At 38.7% G+C, this 12,380-nt stretch overlaps 1 protein-coding gene across 3 annotated transcripts in view; it reads left to right on the forward strand.

Annotated features, from left to right (window-relative positions):
- LOC126298391 (ATP-dependent helicase brm-like) overlaps nucleotides 1-12,380 on the forward strand; it is a 249,423-nt gene that overhangs the window by 215,719 nt on the left and 21,324 nt on the right. For 2 of the 3 annotated variants that reach the window (XM_049989699.1, XM_049989698.1), the window contains exons 24-25: nucleotides 3,465-3,591; nucleotides 3,918-4,113. In XM_049989699.1, coding sequence (XP_049845656.1) covers nucleotides 3,465-3,591; nucleotides 3,918-4,113 — 323 coding nt within the window. Of the gene's footprint in view, nucleotides 1-3,464; nucleotides 3,592-3,917; nucleotides 4,152-12,380 lie in introns of all 3 variants that reach the window. The other variant, XM_049989700.1, reaches the window with a different exon arrangement.

Raw genomic sequence — 12,380 nt, forward strand, 5'->3', positions numbered from 1 at the left:
ACCATTGTAGAATTTAGTATGTGGAGAGTACTCAGTTATTCTCGCTGAGGTAAACGTAATCAGATCTGCACATGCCTGGCAGATAGAGCAGTGCTGAAAATCAGATGTCAACAATAGTGCTCACGAAGACAATCTGAATGTTTTACAACTGATTTGATATGTTTCAGTGTAGTGATGGCTTTCAAAAGGGGATTGTATTATGTTACAAATACAACCCACCAGGTTGTTGAAGTGTGCAGTCCAGTCTTCAGGTAGGCTCAAAGACACCATGATATCAGAAATACTTCTCTGTAACAGTGTGTGTGTGTGGGGAGGGGGGGTGGTAAGTGAGTGCACACGTGTTGCACTGTGGGTATACAAATGTGTGCCAACTACAGAGAACCTCACAGCGGTTCAAATAACAAGTGTGAAATGTTGCCAAATTATTGCTGAAAGTAACCATAATATCATTCACTTGAACTGGGATAGGGAAACCATGAAAAACCTTATTCTGGATGCCCTGCTCGAGGTTTGAGCCAAATGCAAGGACCTGTAGCAAGAAGGGCCACAGTGTGGGTACGTGAACAGTGCTGTGGGAGACATTCAAAAGGCTTTAATTGCAAGGCAGGCGGTGTCATACAATTGCTGCAAGATGAATGGCCATCTCTAGACAAGCCTAACAGATGCTTCCTAGAGAAGTGGAGATTTAGCAAGAATTACAGGCAACTGTTAAACAGAATTCAGTTTTCTGTAACTACAGAAATATTCCTAAAGTGAGCACTTGGAGCTTCAGCTCCATGAATTACATTCTAACTGTCCCATTTCTACACAGATTAATTCAACATTGTCTGTGGCATGTGACACAACAAGATTCATTACAGCTTGCTGTGGCAATTCAGAGCGAAGCTCAGGATATTCTACTTAACGTTTTAAATGTACAATAAGAGGTAGGATAATTTTCTAAATTGTGGAAAGAAGCTCTTTTCTATTCCCTCACTGGAACCCAGGAGAAACAAAATCAACTTTACAAAGTATCAATCTACTGTCTTCAGTAATTGTGTAGGGAATGTCACTTTGTCTTGCTCATAGTATACAGACAATGACACTCTTTATTTTCTTTCAGTGTGGATGCAGGAGATGTATGAACAGATCCTCATACCTGAAGAGATTTAGTCTGATCAAAGTAGAATTTGGGACTGACACAATTTCCACCTACTGTGTAGGAGTCGCTGATCTTCCATTTAATATCATATGACAACAGCACCTCATGTTTCAGCAAACATACAAAATGAATTGAGTACCTCCAGGCACCATGCTCCACATGCATCCATATACTCAAAAACCACAGAGTGATGTGACATCATGGTAAAGATACAGAACTTATATTTGAGAAGAAAAGGGATTCAAATCTCCATCCAGCCATCCATATTTAGATTTCTCTTGAGTTCTTAAAATCACTTGATTAGATTGCTAGAATGAGTTCTTAGAGAAACCCACAGCTATACCGGATTCATTGCCTACATTTTTGAGTAGAAACCTAACTTTGTAATTCCAATTTCCTATTATCTAACTCTCAGTGCTTTCAGCATTTCCCACACTATACACACAGGGTCAAGACATAAATTGCTTGATAAAATATACAAAAGAAATCAAAGTCAATTGCAGTTGATTTTACTGAAATGTACTTTGTGTTTTAACCATCCATATTCTAGACAAATGTTTACGTGTTTACTTTTATTTTAACAATTACAGTTTCAAAAGGAACCTTACTGTGTACTGTACTATAACTGAAGAAGGAACAGTTAACAGGAAGCACATTGACAGATGTGACTTGGAACCATGAAATTCTTTTCTAGCATATTTGCATAAAATTGTGAAAGCTTCAGGTAACTGTAATGGTAAGAATCAAGAAGGTCTCTGCCTCTGCAGTGGGATCTTTTTTATGATATCAGAGATCATAATTGTATTCCTGAGTATGAGGACACAAAGTGGTCCTTTAAAGATTCAATACTAGCTGTAAAAATAACACTTATGTGCAGATATAATCTGACAATCATGTTCAAATCTAATCCATGTAACTTTTTACTGATCTTTTTCATTTTGTAGTCTCTAGTAAAGATGATGACATAGCTACTAAAAAATAAATGAATCATTATTGACATTCTCAAAACAAACATTACTTCATTATGTGGCATTTGATTTTGTCTGTTCTTCTTTTTGTCTCAAAATGAATAAATTGTACATTAGTATTTTGAACAAAGAACCCCCACCACCAATATCTTAATTTCATAAAAGAATGTGGTGGTTTGTCTGTCCATATAATTTTATTGTCAATTTACTGGAATACCAAAATACATTTCAGATAACAGTTCAATGAAAAGTTTGCAGCAAGATTAAATTTAATCTTTTGTATCAAGATAATGAGTTCATTTTTCTGTCCTTGCACCTCAGCAATACAAAGCTCATAGCTATTCACACACAACGAAGGACGTTACCAGTGCAAGACACAAAAGATCACCAAAAGGGTATCTCTCATCACACCTCAAAGGTGATCTGTTCATAAAGGGATGGGCTCTGCAGCCTTCAGTTATTGCTATGTTAGCCTTGAATTCCATCTATATCTTCTTGCTCCATCCATTACCATATCCTCACTATGTACTTGTTTTCTTTTGGACTGCTTTTAACCCTAGTATGAGAACTTGTATTATGGACATAAACTTGCTTGGAATATACTCTTTAGCATATGCTGCTCTAGGCTAATCATTGTTTGTGCCTGTATCTGCTCCTCTGTATTTTCTACCTGTAATAAACCTCTGTTAGTACTGAATTTATTGAATTTGGTAGATATCAGTTAAAAGAAGTTGAGTGATTTCAATCCATGCCAGCAGATCATCAGTACTGGGTGTCCAAAAGCATTGCTAGTAGTTAAGTTACAGGAATGCCCTTCTGCCTGAATATCTCTGTTTTGTGTCCCCAATCTCTCCATCCTTTCTTTCCAGTTTGTGACTATTCAGCTTGTTAGTCTCGTTTGTTTCAACGTACCCTCATAATACTCTGTTCTTGTATTACATGTATATTGGAATTTTAATTTATATTTTGTCCATTTAGCTATTTTTAATTGTTGAAGAGTGTGAATTCCTCCTCCTCCTCCTCCTCCTCCTCCTCCTCACCCTCTCCTCCCCTCTCTCTCCAGAACTATCATGTATTATTTTGCTTGTAGTGTAGCATATAGTTCTGTCAGCAATGATAGGGCTGAATGTCTGTCATAGGTTGTCCTCTATGAATCCAATCACAGAGAGTGAATAACATTAAAGTTAGACGGCTGGTGTGTAGGTTGGTGTGTTTCTAATGTTTTTGTGTTGAGATTCAAGGTGTTTCACATATTTATTAACTTAACTGTTTCATTAGTTGCAAACCAACAACATGTATACGTTGCTATCAAAACAATGACAAATTCTGTATACACTGTGTGCTTATCTTTCCAGTGATGGCCGTTACATAAGTGAGCCATTTATGGAACTGCCTTCGAGAAAGGAACTTCCTGACTATTATAAAATCATAAGGCGGCCTCTTGATATTAAAAAGCTTAAGCAAAGGATTGAAGACAACAAGGTGTGTATTGCGGAACAATTGTTTCTTGTTTATAGTTGCTTCTCTTATAAGTAATTATAATGATTATTTTCAGTTTCTTTTGTGTTACTTTCCAACAGGATTAGGTTCCTTTATCTCTTGAATCTGTTGATGTAACTACATCCTGGACAGAATTAATGCTACTAGTCTAAAATTATGCCACGGTGATTGTGTTAATAAATGGAGTTTTCTTGAAATTGTACAGTAATACTTGAGAAAGTAATTTGTAAAAAATGGTAGAATGCATTAGTGATCCATTTGCAAAATTATGATTACATTTTGTGTTTATTATTGTTTTTTTTTCCCAGTATGTGTCTATGAATGAACTAGCTAAAGATTTTATACTGATGTGCCGTAATGCCCAGAAATACAATGAAGAAGGTTCATTGATTTATGAAGATTCTATCGTTCTTGAAAGAGTGTTCACTGTGGCAAGACAGCGAATGGAATCTGGTGACTGCAGTACTACACAAGTAAAAGATGAAGATGAAGATAATGATATTGGTAATGGATCTTTATACTCGATGAGCGTTCCTAACTAAGTAAGTTTCTGTAATAATAGTTAGTCATAACAAAACTACCAGGAGCCCTGCTAGTGCATGATGGAGTATTTTGGTAACTCGCTTTATTCATTTTACCAGCTTATCTATTTGGAACAGATTGCCCAGAGTTTGAACTAGAATTGATTGTTAGTTCTTCCAAACTATTTTTTCTGAACACAGCTGCATTGTAGTTTCTGTCTGAACATATAGATGTTCATTGTGAAATGAGACATCAGAGTGTAGAATATAGACTGTGACTCCACTTGAAACTAGATTACATGGTGAAGAATGAATTGGCATTGAAATAACATTCCATTGTTATTGCTAAGACATGAACTGTATTAGAAAAAGAGAATGGACCAGTATATGTGTGGAAGTAAATTCAGATTGCAGAGGAGTCTCAATTGCATATGGAGAAAGCTGTGCAGAACAATCAATCTGTTTTTCATTTGAGTAATCATCCACAATGTTGTAGTTCCTTGTAAGGCTGCAGCCTACTCTTTTTTTTCTTTCTTTTTTCTTTTTGCATGTTTGCGGCATATTGGGACACAAATTTCACAATGCTGAATTTGTGATAGCTAGCTTATTTCATTCGTATTGTACCTTGCATTCTGTAGTGTAGGATTAGTAGATAGGAAGCTTTGCTTGCAATTTTCCATGCAGACAGTATTAAGAGGGTGGTCCCTTAAGTACATACCCCTACAAAGAAAACACACAAATTTTGGGAAAAAAGTTTTCAACTTAGTTAGATATCCTTTTTATAATGAAAACTGTCTAACTCCTCAAAATAGTCCTTAACTGCAGACATCGCACCTTCATTTGTTGGAAATCTTAGACTACCAAGCCATTTTTTCAAGTTTGGGAACAGAAAATAATCAGAGGGTGCATGAGGTAGCAATTTTAACTTTAATTCATTCATTTTGGCCATTGCAATAAGGGACTTGCGAGCTGGTGCATTGTCCAGTAGAAACACTTTCTTCTTGGCCAAATGCGGCTGTTTCTGCATGATTTTTTCGCCCAAACATTGCAGTAAGTTCGCATAATACTTGCTGTTAATAGTTTTTCATTTTTTAAGGTAGTCAATGAAAATTATCCCATGTGCATCCCAAAAACTGATGCCATGACCTTGTATGCAGATGAAACGGTTTTTGCCTTCTTTGGAGTTGGTTCTCCAATTTGTGCCGATTGTTTTGAGTGTTCTTTTGTCTCGGGAGTGGACCCATGTTGCATCCATGGTTATGTAACGACGCAAAAAATCAGCTTTGTTGCTGCAAAACTTTGCTAAACACTCAATTGAAATGAAATGTCTTCATGTCACTGTTTTTGCTTGAGTGTGAGCAAACACGACACAAACCTTGCACACAGTTTTCTCATGCCCAAATTGTCAGATAATATGCGGTGTACCACACTTTATGAATGGCCGGCCGGAGTGGCCATGCAGTTCTAGGTGCTACAGTCTGGAGCCGAGCGACTGCTACGGTCGCAGGTTCGAATCCTGCCTTGAGCATGGATCAGGTTCGAATCCTGCCTTGTGCATGGATGTGTGTGTTGTCCTTAGGTTAGTTAGGTTTCATTAGTTCTAAGTTCTAGGCGACTGATGACCTCAGAAGTTAAGTCGCATAGTTCTCAGAGCCATTTGAACTTTATGAATGCATTCTATTGTGCTAGCTCGTGCACTTTCAGTCAAAGATCATCTAGTACCGCTTTGTGGATATTCTTCACCATTTCCAGTGTAGTCACCTCATTTGATGGAACATTGCGATGCTCGCCTTGGCAGCTTGTACAGCCTCATTTAAACTCAGCTACCCAATATTTTATTGTTGTCAGTGAAGGAGCAGACTATCCCAAAGTAGAATCTAGCTCAGCTTTAATATTGATTGCACTGAGGCCTTGGCTGCCAAACAAATACTAAACAATGTGGCATCTTCAGACTTGAAACATATGCTTCATAGATTGTATACTTTATAATCTAGAGATAGTTTTCAACAGCGACTGCCATCTCTCGGTCAGTTGTACGTTGTACGTATATGTTGTGTGCTTGCTTCTGAACATTTTCATGAACTTAGCCAAGTACTTACCTACATATACATGTACAGCTACATGGATACTTTGAAAATTACACTTATATGCCCGGCAGAGGGCTCATTGAACTACATTCACAATAATTCTCCATTATTCCACTCTCGAATAGTGCGCAGGCAGAAGAAAATGAAAACCTATGTCTTCCCGTGTGAGCTCTGATTTCCCAAATTTTATTATGGTGATGGTTTCTCCCTATGTAGGTCGTCATCACATTCGAAGGAGAAATTTGGTGATTGAGATTCCAGTGCAATGTAAAACGCCTTTGTTTTAGTGGTGTCCATCCGAGCTCCTGTATCATGTCTGACAATCTCTCCCCTGTTTTGTGATAATACAAACTGTGCTGCTGCTCTTTGAACTTCCTTGATGTACTCTGTTAATCTTATCTGGTAAGGATCCAAGACCATGCAGCAGTACTCCAAAAGAGGACGAACAAGCATTGTGTAGGCAGTCTCTTTAATAGATCTGACATTTTCTAAGTGTTACACCAATAAAGTGCAGTGTCTGGTTTGCGTTCTCCAAAAAATTTTCTGTGTGTTCTTTACAATTTAAATTGTCCGTAAGTGTAATTCCTAGGTACTTAGCTGAATGTATGGCCTTAAGATTCGGTCCGGAACCGCGCTGCTGCTACTGTCGCAGGTTCGAATCCTGCGTCGGGCATGGATGTGTGTGACGTCCTTATGTTAGTTAAGTTTAAGTAGTTCTAAGTCTAGGGGACTAATGACCTCAGATGTTCAGTCCCATAGTACTCAGAGCCATTTTGGCCTTAAGATTAAGACTGATTTATCATGTAACCAAAGTTTATTGCACTCCTTTTAGCACTCATGTCGATTACCTTGCACTTTTCATTATTTAGAGTCAATTGCCAATTTTTGCACCATTCAGATATCTTTCCTAAATCATTTTGCAATTTATTTTGATCTTCTGTTAACTAGGTAATAAATGACTTACATCATCTGCAAACAACCTAAGACGGCTGTTCAGATTGTCTCCTAAATAATTTATGTACACAAGGAACTGCAGAGGGCTTATAACAGTACCTTGGGGGATGCCACGAATCAGTTTTGTTTTATACAATGACTTTCCATCAATTACTATGAACTTTGACCTTTCTGACAGGAAATCACAAATTCAGTCATATAACTGAGATGATATTCCATAAGCACGCAATTTCACTACAAGCCACTTGTATGGTACAGTGTCAGAAGTCTTTTGGAAATCTACAGAATCAATTTGCAATTCCTTGTCAATAGCACTTAACACTTGGTGTGTGTAGAGAGCAAGTTGTGTTTTACAAGAACGATGTTTTCTAAGTCCGTGTTGACTGTGTGACAATAGACCATTTTCTTCAAGGTAATGCATAATGTTCAGACAAAATATATGTTCCAAAATCCTGCTGCATATTGATGTTAATAATACAGGCCTGTAACTTAATTGATTACTCCTACTACCTTTCTTGAGTATTGGTGTGACCTTTGCAACTTTGCAGTCTTTGGGTATGGCTCTTTCATCGAGCGACCAGTTGTGTATGATTGTTAAGTATGGAGCTATTGCACCAGCATACTCCGAAAGGAATCTAATTTGTATACAGTCTGGACCAGAATACTTGGTTGTATTAAGTGATTTAAGTTGTTGCACTACTCCAAGGATATCTACTACTAAGTTACTCAGGGTGGCAGCTGTTCTTGGTTCAAATACTGGAATATTTATTTCATCTTCTTTGGTGAAGAAATTTCAGAGGGCTGTGTTTAGTAACTCTGCTTTCACAGCACTGTCGTTGATAGTATATCCATTACTGGCATGCATAGAAGGCAGTGACTGTGTCTTGCCACTAGCGTACTTTACATATGACCAGAATCTCTTTGGATTTTCTGCCAAGTTTCGAGAAAAAGCTTCATTGTGGAAAGTATTATAAGCATCTCCCATTGATGTCAGCACTAAATTTAGAGCTTCTGGCCAATCTTGGAGATTTTGCATTCATTTAAATTTGGCATGCTTTTTTCGTTGTTCCTGCAACAGTGTTCTGACCCATTTTGTCTACCAAGGGGGATCAGCTCGGTCGTTTGTTAATTTATTTGGTGTAAATCCCTAAATTGCTGTCAATACTATTTCTCTGAATTCGAGCCACATTTGGTCTACACTTATATTGTTAATTTGGAAGGAGTGGAGATTATTTCTCAGGAAGGCATCAAGTGAATTTTTATCTGCTATTTGAATAGGTACATTTTTCGTTTCATTTTGGAGGATTTGGGAGTTACAATATTCAGTCTCATGATGACAACCTTGTGTTCATTAATCTCTATATCTAATGATTATAAAGAAACCACCTCGATTGCAAATACAATATTCGTAATCAAGGCGGATTCTTTATAATCATTAAATTATTTAAGACTGCTGATGTGGTGCAATGTTAAAAGTTCTCAATCTCTATATACATTTTGATGCTCGTTATTAGCTCAAGATTATATGTTGCTAAGAGGTCAAGTGTGTTTTCACAACCGTTTACTATTCGTGTGGGTTCATGAACGAATTGCTCAAGATAATTTTCAGAGAATGCATTTAGTACAATTTCGGATTATGTTTTACATGTACTGTGGATTTAAACATGTACTGATGATAACATATCGAGGGTAAATTAAAGTCACCACAAACTATAATTGTATGAGTTGGGTATGTCTTTGAAATTAAACTGAAGTTTTCTTTGAAACTTTCAGCAGTTATATCATCTGAGTTGGGAAGTCAGTAAAAGGCTCCAATTATTATTTTATTCTGGTGGCCAAGAATGATCCCTGCCCATATTATCTGCTTCAATTTTGCTATGAGGTAAACTACTTCTAACAGCAACCAATGCGCCACTGTTTAGCCTATCCTTTTGGCATACCATTAGTTTCTTCACAAAAATTTCAGCTGGATTTAACCCCAGCTTAAGCCAGCGTTCAGTGCCTATAACTATTTGAGCATCTGTACTGTCTATTAGTGCACGGAGCTCTGGTACTTTCCCAACACAGCAACGACAGTTTACAACTGTTACACTGGTGGTTCCCATATATACATTCTTCAAATATTCAGCCTGCACCCTGCGAGACTAAAGCTCTTTTTGCATTTCCCTGTGACCCACTAACCAGAAAAACTGCCCAGTCCACGCCACACAGCCCCTTCTACGTACGTAGCTACCTCCTGCCTGTACTGGACTCCTGACCTATTCAGCAGAACCCAAAACCCAATCACAGTATGGCGCAAGTCAAGGAATCTGCAGCCTACACAGCCGCAGAACTGTCTGAGCCTTGGATTCAGAATAGCTACTTGGCTCTGTACCAAAGGTTTCCAGTTGATCCTGTCGACTATGCTGCAAATAGTTAGCTCTACTTTCATCTCGGAAGCAAGACTGTGGCAGCCTTTACCAATTCTGTTGGCCACTTGAAACCAAAATATATTTCTTCTCATCCAAAGTGACACCTGTCGTTGGTACTGACGGGAGCCACCACTTGCAGTTAGGTGCACCCTGTGCTCTTCATGGCATCAGTAAGGAATCTTTCCACATCTGGAATGTCGTGGAGTACACATTGGATTTCTTCCCTCCTTAGCAGCCATGTCCCTAATTGGCCTCATAAAGCACCTAACATTTGAGCTTTCAACTTCCAATAATCCTATCCTCTGTGGCTGCCAGAATCTTGCAGGCTGACAGGTTGTGTCTGGAACTAGGACAAGCGACTGCATCTGGCTGAGGGATAGTGTCATCCACAGACAGCACCCGGAACCTGTTTGTCAGACTAACTGGGGAGGCCATACGTGCAGCCCCCTGGGAAGTCTGCCACACCCTGAGGCGACCTCTCACTTGACCATGGGTGAGTGGTCAACCTCAGTGTGAGCAGGAACTGGGCTGGTCACCGGTACTGACCAGTCAGGAGACTCATTTGTGCTGGATGTCCATTGGATCCCCACGGCTGGTCCACAACAGTGATGCCCATCCACTGCAGCTTCAAGATGTGTAACTGAAGCTGTCACAGCTTGAAGCTGAGAATAAAGTGTCACCAACTTGGCTTGCATCCACACACAGCTGTAATGAATTTTAAAGACTGTGGAAAACTACACTACACAGACAAACAAGGACAATCAACACACACTACAGAATGCTACTTTAGACATGAAGGAAAACACAGCAATTGTGTCCAATAAATTAGATTAACATGCAGAGATTTAAAAACTGAACTACCAAAACACACAGATGAGACCAAATTATTTGTTCCTGATTAGGAACTTGTAATATGTCGTAAAATAGGTTTACTTTCTGATGGAAACTAAAACACTAGAACCGTGTCTATTAAATACTAAATTAACATGCAGAAACTCAGGAAGCTAAACTAACAAAGCACACAGATGAAGCTATACAATTCGTTCCTGTTTAGGAACTCGTAAAATCTCAGAAAATTGGTTTCTTCCCTGTGGCTACTTGTGTCTCCACTGGTTGGCACTGCGTGACTGCCACTTAAGCGATGAGGTTGATTTGCTTTAGTAGCCGTATTAACTGTTTTGCCAGCCTGTATAAGTGAATGCTGGAGATAAACCACTTGATCCCATTAACTTCAAATATCTCCAGAACCACTGAAAATAGTAAACAAGGATTTGGACAAGTAATACTACGGCACGAGGGAAGGGGAGGGGGGACAAATATTTTGTTGTTTGCTCATTGCTGTACCTCTTTTACTTAAAAAGATATTAAAGGAACTGCAGTTTTCTGTAAATGTAGCTATGTACTTTTTAATGGTATTTCAGAACCTTTAAGAAGCGGGTCTGTGTGGTTTGTGTTGGTTCAAAAAGTGGCAAAGAATGTGCGAGGTGCGAAGGCCCATACTACTGGCCCCATTAAAAAGATGTATGTGCTATGTAAACAGCTGGCCTGCCCTTGTTATTTACCACATACCCAGTTGTAAAAAGTGTCATTACAAACCATAAAAAGCATTGTATTACTACATTTCTCTTTCTAAGTGCTCCTGTATGCTGTGTGGTTTTATTGAAACAAATAGTTGTTTCAATATCTCTCTATATAAAAAAGTACCACACACCACACAGAAAGATACTTGTCTGTTTGTATTCTGATTCTTGTTGAAAACCTTGTTTAGACATTCTCAGTACTTCTGGAAACATTTGAGGTTAACAGCTTATTTGACTTTGCCTATAATCATGCTAACTTTTGAATATAAGAACAGTTAGTGCTGGCGTATTTTGGATGTGAAGAGAAGGGACACCAATTCTTTGTCCGAGTGATGGGCCTCAGTGGTTAGTATACTGGACTTGCTTTCAGTGAGGAGTAGGTGGACCCTAGTCCTCCATTAAGATTTAGGTTTTCTTTGATTTGCCTAAATGTATTAAGGTGAATGCCAGGACAGTTGTAAAAAAAGTACACAAACGATTTCCTTCCCTATCTTTGTCCAATACAGGCTTACTCTCTGGCTCAAACGACCTCATCACTGACTCTGCCTTAAGCCCTAATCTATCTTTCTTTTTATGATTGCTCAGATATAGCAATCTGCTAGTTGACTCTGGCATAGGTGATAGATCTTGCAACAACATCTGAGTTTCCTACTGACAGCCATATTTTCACTGTATGAGTGACACTATTGTCATCTTCAAAGTATGTTCCCCATAGAGAATCATTAAGGCTTCCAAAGAGATGGAAGACCAAGTGTGCCAGGTTTGGACTATAGGGTGGATGAGGCAGTGATGTCCAACCCGAGCGTGGCTGATCATGGAGCTCCGTTTCTGCATTTCCTGAGGGCTGTAACTTTCTTTACCCATCACCCAACTGTACTCCTATCAACTGCAGCATTGTCATACACTGCGTACAAACGTTTAAGGATGTTCACCATGTTGTTTTTCTACACATAAGAATTCAATAACAGCTTGGTGCTTGTAACATGAGTGATATGTAGATGCCATTTTGACGCTGTACTACGGCTGTGCCATCAGCCAGAATGACTCGAAACTTCACTGGCGCACAGAACAGACATCAAATGTGGAGCATCAACAAGGATGTTTGTCTATGTATATTAATGTCTTTAAAAAAAAGTGGGTCATTACTTATTGAACAACCCTCATAAGTCCTTGGGTGTGTTTGGATTTCTTCAGAGTTTTTGTAGCGAATCCATCTGT

The sequence above is a fragment of the Schistocerca gregaria genome, chromosome X, assembly GCF_023897955.1.
Source record: "Schistocerca gregaria isolate iqSchGreg1 chromosome X, iqSchGreg1.2, whole genome shotgun sequence".
In the NCBI taxonomy this organism is placed as follows: Eukaryota; Metazoa; Arthropoda; class Insecta; order Orthoptera; family Acrididae; genus Schistocerca; species Schistocerca gregaria.